Below are 13,726 nucleotides of genomic sequence, written 5' to 3'. Positions count from 1 at the left end.
TTCTCTATGAACGATTAAATTCTTCACTGTTTTCGTTTTTCCATTATCCTAAATAAACTGAGATGTATATTTTAAAATATGTATTAGAAGCAGCACTAGAAATAAGCCCTCAATTTGCCAGCCTGTGACAGGCATAAATCCACCCCAGGCCGTGTTAGAAGATGACTAAGCCAAGATGACTTTTTGCTGGGGTACTCCCTTCAAAGGTACGGTAGACCAGTCACCATGCGGAAAGAGTGCACATGTGAGAGCCAGTGAATGCTGGGCTCAGATTATAAAGCTGGTCCAAGGTAACAGTTACCTTCTAGCCATTTCTTCATCTGACACATCGAGCTCCACTGTTTCCTCTTCAACTTCCTCTGCTTTGTTCTTAGCATTCATCTGAAGCATTAATTTCTGAAAAATACAACAATGGGGACTAGCAGGGCTGGAAAAAGCTTGTTAAAGGAACTGGTGTCAAACGTATTTGAAGGTAGAGACACAGAAGCCACAGAATCTACAGGACTAACCAAAATTTATAAGGGATTCTCTATAATACTTTATTCTACAATAAGCAGATAGAAGCCAGCTCTGAATTAAAATAATAATAAGACAAAGTTCCACTAGATTAGACTTACTGTTAATGAATTTAAATGTATTTTAGATCATAAATTTATTAGTTACTTGTATCTAAAGCAGGCACACTGCTGACACACTCTAGTGACTGGGGGAAAGAAGAAGTAAACTTTCAGATACCCTTTGAACTTCCCAACTTTGAGCCAAATGGGAGAAACACTACAGTCAAGAGTAATTTTAAATGTAGTTTTTGGTGGCGGTTGAGGAAGGGGAGCAGCAAACTGCTGGAAGAACTGGAAGGCTGGCTCTGGTATAATTGGGAGACCTTCCTCACCCCTGAACACGCGGGTGGATAACGCACTGATTTCCACATGATGTCCACGCGTCATGGGTCTCTCCTTCATTTCTTTTTCTCACGTTAACCTTTTCTTGATAGTTATCCTCTGACAGACTTAAAAAAAAAGTACACTACCTCTTATCACTAGAAACACATAGATATTAAAAAATGTGTTCTAAGTTCATTCTGCTTATAATAAAGTAAGTACTCTCAAGTTGGTATCATTCTTTTTATAGCCAGGTACATTGAACTTTTCTCATAATTTATGACAGCTCAGGCCTGCAAGCCAAACAGTTCAAAACCTTTCCCAGAGAGAATATATTCAGTGTTACAGAGTGCCAGTGATTAAAGTCATTTTCTAATAACTTCCCACGTCAAATTTGGAGGGCCAGATCAACTCCTTTTCCCACTGTATCAGACATACTTTGGAGTCCCTGCCTGCCCAATACCCTAGTCTCTGGGCATCATCCACTCATAATCTTTGCTATCTTTTTTTCCCTTTTACCCCATTGTCCTCTTTGTCTTCCTAATCTAAAGCTTAAGCAGGCCAAAACAAGGAAATATATTAAAAACAAACACTTTGTGTTGATTCTGTGTAAAGTAAATTTAACACCTTAATTATCATATCCCCTCAAAAAAGGAAGAGAAAGAAAACCAACCTACAATCTTTAAATAAACTCTGGCATTTAGTTTGGCTAACTGTGGCTCCTATAAGCATCCTGAGAGAACTGGTTTTCAACCGGGTATGATTTTGCTTGCCAAGGGACCTCTGGCAATATCTGGACACATTTTTGGGGGTCACAACTGGGGTGTATATATGTATCTAGTGGGTAGAGGGTAGAAGCTAGGGATGCTGCTCAACATCCTACAGTGCACGGAAAGCCCCCACCATAAAGAATAATCTGGCCTCAATTGTCAAAGTGCCAGGGCTAAGAAACCGTGGCTTCAAGTGATAGTTACAAAACTAAAGCTTTATACCACAAACCTCCATTTGGTCAGTCAAGTACCTGACAGATGGCTTTCAATATATAAGCCAGAGTTCTAATAGTTATTTGTTAAACGAAGGTCTGTGCTTCTCTACAACCCCGAGGCAGGAAAATTAAAATGAACGTCTCAGTTATAAGCTGAATATTTCGTTTTCAGACAAACTTTCCAAAGATTCATTTAAAAATCTATTTACAAGCTTGGATTAAAACCTGTCCATTAAAAAGTCAAATTACTCAAATTTTAAGTAACATTTTTTCCACTAGAAAAGATACATTTATAGATGCCAGAAAATAATTTTTTGTAATAGCATCATATGAATAAAATCCTGACATTCCTGCAAAAGAACTGAGGTAAAATTCTAACACTTAACAGTGGCACTGTCCGGGACTGTATACTGCTATATTAAATTATCTACTCAATTCTATCATAAAACTAGACTGCAATGCCTATAATTTCTTTAAATAGCTATGGCAATAGTTCAAGATTTGTTATTTTCTATATAATGAGGAGAAATGGTATCTGGTTGGGAAAAACCTAAACCCAATTATAAGCAGAAAGAATTCAATTGGAAAAATCTTAAATGTGAAGCAATTATATTTAATACCTCAACCTCAGGATTAAATCCTCTGAATGACATTCTTCCGTAGAGAAGATCTTCACATAACGAGAAACTCTGCTCTTCTATTATGAAACACCTAGACGAGAAAATAAACCTGTATTAATACCATGACTACTTATAACAAAGCACAGCAAATAAAAGTCAAGATCTCAAATGAAAAATACATCTTATGGTTCTCAGCAGAATCAAGAAAAAATACAGTAATATTTCTGACCTAGGATTAGAAATAAAAACTGATTAATTTGGTCAACAAAGGCATTAGGAGGCAAGAGTGGCAGGGCACCTGAATTTTCCAAAAGTGAAGCAAAGGTTCGTTGACGTTTATACCCTCCACCAAGTTTTTATTAACTCTGCAGAAATTAGTGTCCTAGGTAGCTTTAAAAGAGTGTTTTAATTGGAGCTCTTAGCTGTAAATAACAACTGGCCCTGGATGACTTAAGTAGAGAAGTAATTTATTATAAGGATACTGGTATCTCACAGAATCAATGGGAGAGCTGGATGAGCAGAACTGGAAAATGGGCAGAAACAGGGCAGCTAGGTGGCTGACTCCAAACCAAAATCATGCTACAAAACCACCCTGGTAAAAATGACACTGCTGCTGAGAGGGCATCCAGGAGGCGCTGTTGCCCTGGAAATGTGATGCAAGTGTGAATGTTTCAGTCTCCAAAAGGGATTCTCCCATGAGTCACCAGTTTATGACCCCAATTCCAGGTAAGCATATCCGACTACAGCCCAGCAATCAACCATAAAGCAAGCCAGGAAAGCAAATACTTGGCCTTTATGGCAGATTGTTCCTTGTCAAGCAATCCTGCCCTGCTTCTTGTCAAGATGCGCTCATTCATTCAGTCACTCGGCAAACCCTTGTTAAACCAAACTGTGTGCCAGGCACTGTTCTAGAGCTGGGGAGACAGCCATTACTGAGAGGCTCTGCTCTCATGGAGGTTACATTCTAGAGGGGGGCCAGATAATAAATAACAGACTTATACAATGGATAAACATGAAGAAGGTTATTCCACTCCTGGCCACAAGGGAGCAACTGGTACCAAACCAGCCCGCCGACTGTAACCAAAAAATTTAGGCACATGTTCTCTTGAATTTTTTGTTCAGCCCCTTCCATAATCTAGGGATTCCCTTTCAACCGATCTTGTTTCTTGTGAAGTACAGGTGATAAAACATCACGAATGTCCCCAGTAAATCATCTCCCTCAGGAAAGCACCATACATATGCATTTAAGCATTCACTTAAGTCAAGAGGTGGACCCAAAGGCCAGGAAAGGATTCATAGTAGGGCCACTGGCCCCTCAGAGGGCTTTCCCATGGGTTTCTATTGGCCCAATAACTGTAACATTAATATAGAAAGGAGCGTAAGTGGTTTGTTATCTACAGGATAGTTTCAATGATGAGCGACACTAATTCAGTTAGCAAATAAGGGAAATATTCATCTATTTTTGCAGATGAGAAACTACTGCTCAGAAAAAAATAAACAAACTTGCCTCAGGCCACAAATAATATGCACGGCAAAACAGGGCAAAAACTCACTGCTGAGAAACAATTCTCTATGGGACTCTCTCATTTTCGCACACCTTGTGAGTGAGGCACTACGTGCCCTTTTGTTCCGAAATATCTTTTTAAGGATATATGCACAGTGAACAGCTTTGAAAGGCAGAGCTTTGCCTTCATTCCTCCTCTGGAGCAAAGCGCAGACTTGCTTAATGCCCAGTATAATAAAGATAATGCCTCCATTGGAGCCAAGGGCAAGTCTGTTTGCAGTCTAGTATCAAAGACTCAGGTTTCCTAAGCTCAGGACTTTGCTGTGATGCAAACCTACCGTGGGTGCCACATCATTCTCCCTGGCATTAGGGGAAATGATGCCAATGTGATGCTCATGCTGCTTGCTGTGCTGTGAGTAATAAAGTCCTCTGTCTCTGACTCAGGAATCTCGTACCTTCCACCAGTATCCATGAAACTGTGGCAGGCTAACTTGTCAGTTTGCTAAGTAGGGTCAATCTCAGAGCTCACAGTTCTTAAAGTTCACCAGGCCACAATGCACAAGCACGAGAAGCACAGGAGGCAAAAATACTTTTTAAACAACATCCTATGGCAAAGGAGTAATTAAAATGGCTATACTCACATCCTCTTTACCACGGCACATCCTTTCGAGAAAAACCATATAGCCACAACACAGCAAAACTTGGATCTGGTAAATTCTATTCCTAGTATTCCTAAGTATTTTATGTTAGGTTCCCTGGAAACAGACTCTGAGACAGAGTTATGTGCAGAAGTTTTATTGGTGAGTGCTGCGTGGCAGATGCCCCTCTATGGAAACGAAGACTGCAAGACTGGGCTGAGGGAAAAGCTGACTTGCAACGTGGCTATGCCAAGACCTCAGCCCCTACAAGAAACTCTAGGAAGCCCTGCAGTTGTTCCAAGCTGACACAAAGAAGCCAGACCCTCATTCCCCTACATAGCCTGGTCACTGGCCAGGGGTGTCCTATAAGGGGAGGTATGAACACTGAACAGTCCTAACAGTCACTGAGTTATAGCCCAGTGCAGCTGAATGGCAACCTCTAGACTCCCAGAGCACAATGGAATCTCCAGTTTCACAGATAGTAGTAACCCTCTGCAATAATTCAGATGACAATACCAAGTAAACATTCACAGACACAAATGAGCAAAAAGAGTGGGTGAATTTCATAATATTCAAGTATAAGGAAACACATATACCGCTAACATTTCTTGTGTTTTATGCCGGGCACTGTGGTCACTGCTTCACATACATTATCTCATTTACTTCTCATAATGTAAGTGACAGATACTATTATCACACCCAATATACAAATGACAAGACAGGTTCAATAACTTGCCCAAGATCCCAAGTAAGCAAGTAGCAGAGATGGGCATCAAACCCAGGTCTGCCTGTCTCCAGAGCCCATGCACTTAATTAACCAATCCATTCCACTGTCTCCCTATTTGGGGTGTTAAAACACACACATCCCAGGGACATACCATCCATTTACCCCTCCAGATCTATTCCCCACTCTCCCCGCCCCCCATCAATGCCTTGGGAGGCTGATCTGAATGTAATACATGGAAGGGCTCCTTTGCTGTCTGGAACGGCTGGCTCCCTTCCTAGGGGATTACCTGGGCTGGCCGTGCCCTCAAATAAAGGTAGCAGCTCTTGTAAGATGCTCTCTCCACACAGTCTGTCTTGAGATTCAGTAACCATTCCCTCCTCTTGATCCTCCAGGCCTGGAGTGGAAATTATTTCTACTATACAAGCCACCAAGGTGATGCACTGTCCACAGTGGCTTCCCTACACCTGCTCACACTTTGGTGGTCTCTGTTATACACTCCTCAAACTACCCAATTTGACAGTGTCATCTCTTCCTGCCAACATCCTAAACTGATAATTCGTTCCTATACATAAATAGGACACTGAATGATGGAAAAAGGTTATTATTTACTGCTATGGTCTGAATGTTTGTCCCCCCCCCACCCCCAAATTCATATGTTAAAATCCTAACCCTCAAAGATGATGGTACTAGGAGGTGAGGCCTTTGGAAAGTACATAAGTCATGAGCGTGGGGTTTCATGAAGGGTTTAGGGCCTTAGGAAAGAGACCCCACAGAGATCCCTAGCTACTTCCACCAGGTGAGGACACAGCAAGAAGGCGCTGGCTATGAACCAGGAAGAGGGCCATCATCAAAACATGACCATGCTGGTATCCTGATCTTAAAATTCCAGCCTCCAGAACTGTGAGAAATAAATTTCTGTTGTTCATGAGCTTCCCAGCCTGTGGTATTTTGTTATAGTACCTGAACAGACTGAGACACCTACCTCCCTAGGAAAGGAATCTAGAGGTCATTTTTCTGGGACTAACATGCTGTGTTGGGGGAAAAAAAACAATACTGAAAACAGGATACAAACTGTCTTGCTTTTCAATAAAAGCCAAGTAACAAAACATGTGGCAAAACTTCGAGCAAGTTTAGCCAAGGCATAAAATTAAATCATAGCTCCTTACCAGTAACGGTCCCTTCCTACCAGCCCCTGCTCCCAAATCCATACCATCTTCAGCATCATCTTCGCCTTCCTCACTAACATCTTGCTTCCTCTGAGAAGCAAGAGAAAAGCAAGCTGAGAAGCAAGCAGAGAAAACAAAGTACCTTCCTTCCATCCCTCCTGGTGGGACGTACTTTCTATCTTTAGAGAAGCATGTCTAACCTTCCAGAAAAGATTCAGAAAAAGCCCACCAAATGAACCATGGAAAACAATGTGTTAAAAAGAAAATAAATTACAAGGTATGGAAAGGAAAGACATAAATGGGCCTGGAGACAATAAGCAGCATCTTCAGTCATTTGACAAAATTTGAATAAAACTGCCACACCACAGATGTTACCAAGGTAAGAAAAGCATCAAGGAGAAATGATAAGTAGCTTCCAGAAGAATTTAGAAAAATTAATTGACGATGTGAATCCTTCACTCCTTCATTCAAAATTTATCATGCATCAACCAAGCTTAGAGGTGGAAGAGAAATGATCTAGTGTGTTATCAAGCTTCAGTAACGACTAGCTGGTGACCCTGGTCTAGTTACCCTCCCTTAAGCTTCAGTTTCATCAACTATAAAATGGATGGAATGATAGTAGCCAGCTCTCAAGTTTGCTATGAGGATTAAATAATTAAGAGATGTAAAGTGCTTAACCAAGTTCCTAGAACACACTATAGACTCAATTAATCTTAGCTAAGATGACTGGTATTAATAGCAAAAATTAAAAAAAAGAAAATAAACAAAACATTCTTGACCTGCCTTTACAAAGCTCAGCCTAATGGAGAACTCTGTTACTGAAACAAAACTGGAGAGGCTTGAAGAACACATCTAATCTTCAGAACTTAATATGATACAGAGCACATTACTGATTCTCATAAAAGGTCTCCAGTTATTACCAGAGATATACAGGCTGGATTCCTTTATTCAATGTAAAAAAAAAGAACGGTGTTATAAATGATGGCCGAGGACCAATAAAAATGTATAAATCAAACCAGAACTCTTACAGACTTAATAATTTTAAAAAATTTGCAAGTCTAGTTCAAGAAACTGAATAGATACTATTTCATGGGTTTTATGTCATGCAATGATCAGTCACATTTACAGGGATTTCCCTTTGAACACCCAAAGTGTCATAAAAAACCTACTCTTTCTCTTTAAGCTCGGGCAAATCCAAGTACCAGTGCTCTTCACTAATGATTTTCTTTTCTTCCTCTTCTAGTTGTTTCTTGGTTTCTGAGTCCAGTCCCCTTTGCATGAACTGTCAAAACGAAACAAAATCAGTGTCAGCAACTATTTTTCCCAGCTTACAGTTGAGGAAAACTCAACCTGCCCTCCCTCATTTCTCTGGAAATCCTGTCTCATGGGTGGGGGTGGGGTGACCAAGCAGCTTAGCCCTGCCCTTGACAACACCACTTCAGGAGGGAGCCTGCTAGAGCACATAAAAAGCAACATGTGTACTTCCTTTAGAAGACTTTAAAAGAGCTTTGCCACATTTTAGTTTTTCTAATTTAATAAAACAGGCAAAACCCCCAACTGTATTCAATAAGTATCATGTTAAATATTTCAGTTTTACATAATAGCCAGTGAGCAAGGGCTAAGACAAAAAGACTGATCCACAGAGCAGGACAGGCAGGTTGAGACAGAAAGTGAGGGGGGCACAAAGGAGAGGATGCTCAGTACTATCCTAACATCTCTCTGACCTGGGAAGCCCATCGGCCTTTGCACCTGCTGACCTGGATTTGTAATGCCCTTCTCAAGTTCTTCCACCTGGCCAACTGAAATAGGTAAGGCTACTCTGACATAGGTAAGGCTACTCCGTCTCTGTAAAATCGTCCCTGACAGCTGCAGGCGAAATCAGCATCTCTCTCCTAGAAGCTTCCCATGGCAGCTTCAACTAGTCTCAGGACATTTTAATTTCTTGAGTATCTGTTTTTTCTGAAGACCTTCAGGGCAGGGACTGTGTTTGGATCACCTCCATCAGTACCAGCATGACGAATGATGCATTGTAAGGGCTCTGTGAACACAGATGGCCGCAAAGCTGTATCTGTAACCCCACTGCTCTTCACTTACATCTATCTTCTGAAACGCTCATCAACTGTACGGCTGCACTTTATTCTAAAATCTGCAGAAGCTCAACTCAAAACAGGCCAGTCCTGCTGTTAGTCTCTTCCTAGCACAAACAATAACTATATTTCCTCAGGAGACAGACGAACAAACCAAGAAGTTAACTGCAGCAAAATGATGAAGTATCAATATGGGAAAAAATAAATTCAGAAAACATCCAGGAGCACCCCAGAAGTTAGGTCTAGGGTTCCACTGGGTTCCATTAATCCCCATTTATTTCCCTTATCCAGGCTCCATATTACTTTCCCCTCTACTCCAGCTCTTCCAAAAACACAAGCATTTTTAGGCATAAGGGCTTTACCAATGGCTACAAAATGAAATGACAAGACTTGAAAAATGTTCACAAATACAGTGATAACATCAAGTTCTGATGATGATGTAGAGAAACTGATCACTCCTACACTGCTGGTGGGAAAGTAAAATGGTATAACCTCTGTGGAAAATAGCTTGACAATTTCTTACACAAGTAAACATCCACTTACCATAGAACCCAGCAACTGTCCTCTTGGGCATTTATCCCAGGGAATGAAAACTTACATTCACTCAAAAAGTTATACAAGAATATTCACAGCAGCTCTATATGCAACAGCCCCAAACTGGAAACAACCAAAATACTCTTCAAGAGGTGAATGGTTAAGTATATGGTACATCCATAGCACAGAATATTACTCAGCAATAAAAAGGAACTACTGATTGACTCAATAACCTAGAAGGATCTCAAGAGAATTACGCTGAGTGAAAAATGTCAATCTCAAAAGGTTACACATTGTAATGATTACATTTATACAACATCTTTGAAGTCACACAGTTATAGGAATGGGGAACAGATCTGTGGTTGTCAGAGGTTAGGCATGATAGAAGGGAGTGGGCGTGGCTACAAAGGGGTCGCTCAAGGGAACTTGGTGGTGACGGAACAATTCTGTATCCTGAATGTGGTAATGGTTACATGAATCTACACACGATAAACACGCTCACATACACCTGCCCCCACACATGAAGGAGTGCATGTAAAACAGTGAAATCTGAGCAGGCTCTGTGGATTGTACCACTGTCCATTTCCTGGCTTTGCACTGTACTCTAGCAATATAAGACAGGGAGGTGAAGTGTGCACAGCATCTCTCTACATTTTTTGCAACTTCTTGTGAATCTATCATTATTTTAAATAAACATAAAAGAAATGTTTGCAATCTATCTAAAGTGTTTTGTAGTCCTCATCCTATCACCTCTGTGTCTATAGCCTCACCATAGAAAAGAAGAATTGGCAATTTCTGTAATGCATACCCTGTACTTCCCACTCCTCTGCCTCTGCTACTCAACATCATGCTTCAATTTTCTGCCTGGCAAAATATTTCTCTGGGAAGGCCCAGAGCATGTGTCCTTTGGGCCTTCCCTGACTTTTCTGGCCAAGCTCTTCTCAGGTCTGTTCCCATAAAAGAATACCTTTCCCTACTTCTAAGACAGCCTTATGAACACTGGCTCATTATGCTTTTTCTGTGCCTCCCAAAAGACTAAAATTATGAATAGTAGACCATGTCTTTTGTTCATCTTGTATTACTGGTACTCAGGCAGTACTTGGTACCTGAGAGGAACTCAATAAATTTTCTCTGAACGTGAGTCTAGACTTGTCTTATTTTTCCAGACTCCCTTTCTTGGATGGCTCTCTTTAAACCTAGATGCTTCATTTCATCACTTATACTCTTGGTGGTGAAACTCATCAGTCCTGCCCAACTGCCCTTTTACCTCCTAATTTTAGTCAGGTAGATATTATTTATGGTATACAAAATACACACACAAAATACACACACACACATTCTGTACACATGGAAAGGACAGATCATCCTGTGAATATGAATCAAGAAACTGCCCAATTCTCCTGACTCTACAGCATCTAAGAACATACTCTAAAGATAGTGATTTAACTTTACTCACAACTGACGGCCTACGGCAGGTCTCACAAACTAGTACAGTCCTTAGGCTGGATGTATATTGTTGTAAATAAAGCTTTACTAGAACAAGGTCATATTCATTTGCCTCTGAGCCACAATGGAAGAGCTGAGTAGTTGTAACAGTGGCCGTTTGGCCCACAAGACTAAAGTCTCTTTACAGAAAAAATTCACTAATTTCTGTCTTAAGAGTCCAAAAGAGCTAAAATCACAAGTAAGTACCCTCTCTACAACCGTTCCATCATACTGACAGCCCTTCCACCTACCCCCTTTACTTTCTACTTCTGCTCAGGATCACCCTCCAGCCCCCAATAGCTGACCAAGACAGAGGAATTCGAGTACGCTAGAAAACAAATGAGTCAACATTAAATCCTCAACTCTCTCATTCTTACTCTACAATTAGCTCTGGCTGAACAGCTATGCTAGATAAGGAAACCGAAAGCAGCTGCTCCATTGCTTCTCCATTGCTACTCTATCTGTATACACTGTGTCTGCTGGTATCCTGCCAGTAAGTTCTTTCTCATCAATGACTGAAGTTGCTAACCCACATAGAGAACCTGTGTAATTTTTTTCTCTCTCTTTTGCTTCCAATGTCCAGTTGTGTCTTCCCCAATCACTCAAGTAGGGGTGGATAATTTTTTTAAGTTAACTTCTTCCTTCCTAATTGAAGAGTCAGATAGTTGGTCTGAGCCCTAATTACCCAGCACATCTTCACTTGACTTATTCCAAGAGCTAAAACAACTGCTAAAATTTTTTCAATGTCTGCTTTGCCAGTCCACTTCTCTGAAACTTACATGATGTTACAAACCATAAGCAAAAATAAAAACTCTGTTCAGTAATGATTCAAATGTTGCTAATATGCTTGAAAGAAGTACTTTAGAAATGATAAATTATGCTATGATTTACCCTGCACCCTCACTCTCCCTATTCATCCCTAGTTACACCCTAGCGCATCTCCATTCATGTCTTGCACACGCAACATTTACTCTCCAGTCTTTCAAAACATTACTCATGCCTTGCTTCCCTTCACTGGAAATTCCATTATTCTGTAAACATGACAGCTAACAGTCTGCATCTATGAGTGGTGTTCAGCAACAAGCAGTACAGATAGTAATTAAGAGCAGGGGCTTTGAAGCCAGACTGCCTGAGTTTAAGTCCTGCCAATACTCTTTATTGCTGTGTAACTTTGGGCAAGTTACCTACTTCTTGTTTCAGGTGCCTCAGCTGTAAGAGAGGGATAATAATCGTGCCCACCGCAAAGGGTTATTACGTGGATTTCACACGTTATAATATGCAAAGCACTGAATGTCTACCACATAGTATGTTTGCCACTACTATTAAGTTTTAAGGCTTGGGTGTTTCTCTTGTTTTAATTCCTGTATTCATTTCATACACCCTTGTCTTCCCCCACACAACCCTGAAATTATTTGGTTAAACTGATTCAATTTCAAATCTGAAAATCACTTTTCTTTCAAGTTGGGTGACATAATTCACTTTCACCTCAACTGTTAAAATTCTCTCCATTCCCACCATCACCTGAAACCCCTCACTCAGATCATTAGTTCTAGCTGGTCGTTATGACTGCAGTTTGGTCCCTTGTCGGGTCTTTCTTTCACCAATGTATTCTCCACTGGACAGTTAAAGTAACGATGAAAAGTAAAAAGCACAGCTCATGATACTTTCCCCGGTGCGCAACTGCTTCCCAATGCTCACAAGACAAAGAAAAAAATCCTTAACCTGGCCTAAAATTTCTTGCATCTTGTGATTACTGTCTCCTTTTCCGGGCCCATTTCTTGCTACTTGCCTTCCAGACATACTGAATGACCTCTAGTTCTTGGAAATAACGGCTTTTTGGGGTTTTGCCTCTCAGACTTCTGAACTCGCTTTCCCCACAGTCTCTGCCGCTAGGTACCCAACCCTCCCACCTACCCTTCACTCTCTACTAGACGCCATTTCCCTCAGAAACCCAAGTAAGTTCCAGGGGCTTCCGGCGACTCTAGCATCACTGCACTTAGTACACTGCATCCTAAACTGCCTGCTTAGGCGTCTCTCCTATCCGGCCGCGGGCTTTAAAAGAGAATCCAACGGATTTATAATCCGGTTCCCAGTGCCTAACTCAGAGCAGGCGCTAAGTGAATGGACGACCGCGAGAGCTGGAGGTCCTCCGGGGCCTCTCGAATGCCCCCATACGCCCGCCGCCTCGGCTCTAGCCAGGTCTGGAAGACCGGGTACTCCCGCCGCCCGACCCGCATCCCTCGCGTCCCCGCACCTTCATGCGCAGCAGGTTCTTGGACAACTTAGTTTTGCGTTCGGCCGCCATACTGAGCACCGCTGCGGCCCCGGGCCGCCACTAGGTCCGCCGCGCATGCGCGATGCTGCGTGCGCGTCAGCGCCTGCTTACGTACATCGCGTCGTGCCGCCCCGTGGCTCCGCCCCCGTTTTTGGCGCTTCAGCTTGGCGCGCGCTTTTCGCACGTCGCCTCAGGGAGCGCTCGCCTAGTGAAGAAGCTCAGGGGAGAGGCGCGGCCGCCAAAGCAGGAGTGACAGCGACTTGACGCCGGGAGGGAGACCCCAAAGAGGCCGCAGCCACAGAAGGCCGGAGTCCTGGCCGCTGTCGGCCTTCCCCGAGGGCTTCGACCGGGCCCCTCAGGCCAAGCACCGGCTGAGCGCCGCCCGCCTCACGGACCCAGTCCTGCCTCGCCGACCCGGTCACCCTGGTGAGACCTTTGAGATAGTTGCCACAGCAGCCGTCGCCCCCCCGCCCCCCGACCGTTTCTTTCACGTGTTTCTAACGTGGCTGGCGGGCTTTCTATGTTCTGCATCACTTTACGTGTCATAAGTTCATTTTATATCCTCGATAACCCTATGGGGCGGTCATTATCCCCTTGTTACAGTTGAGTAAACTGAGGTACAGGCAGGTTCCAGAACTAGCCCAAAGCCAGAGGGAGGGAGGTGGGGGATGAACCTAGGCGGCCTGGCCGCAGAATGGCCCTTACAAACAGTGTTAAATCCACCTGTTAACTGGTGTGTGCGTCTCTGAACCTGAATGATCTGTCAACGAGGAAGAATAGGAAGAGGTAGATGTCAAAGACATATGAGCATGAGAACATGACCTTGT

At 42.5% G+C, this 13,726-nt stretch overlaps 1 protein-coding gene across 3 annotated transcripts in view; it reads right to left on the bottom strand.

Annotated features, from left to right (window-relative positions):
• Positions 1-12,968, bottom strand: part of MPHOSPH6 (M-phase phosphoprotein 6) — a 37,469-nt gene extending 24,501 nt beyond the window's left edge. For all 3 annotated transcript variants that reach the window (XR_013825201.1, XR_013825202.1, XM_079906713.1), the window contains exons 1-4: positions 12,879-12,968; positions 7,688-7,800; positions 2,484-2,574; positions 302-396 (exon numbers count right to left, since the gene is read on the bottom strand). Coding sequence is in view for 1 of the 3 variants with exons in the window: in XM_079906713.1 (XP_079762839.1) it covers positions 302-396; positions 2,484-2,574; positions 7,688-7,800; positions 12,879-12,929 (350 nt within the window). In the remaining 2 variants the exon portion in view is untranslated. The remainder of the gene's footprint in view (positions 1-301; positions 397-2,483; positions 2,575-7,687; positions 7,801-12,878) is intronic.
• Between the last annotated feature and the right edge of the window lie 758 nt (positions 12,969-13,726).

This window comes from Stenella coeruleoalba (assembly GCF_951394435.1).
Source record: "Stenella coeruleoalba genome assembly, chromosome: 20".
NCBI classification, from domain to species: Eukaryota; Metazoa; Chordata; class Mammalia; order Artiodactyla; family Delphinidae; genus Stenella; species Stenella coeruleoalba.
Note: the sequence above shows the minus strand (reverse complement) of the source record. Positions and strands in the feature narration are given on the sequence as shown.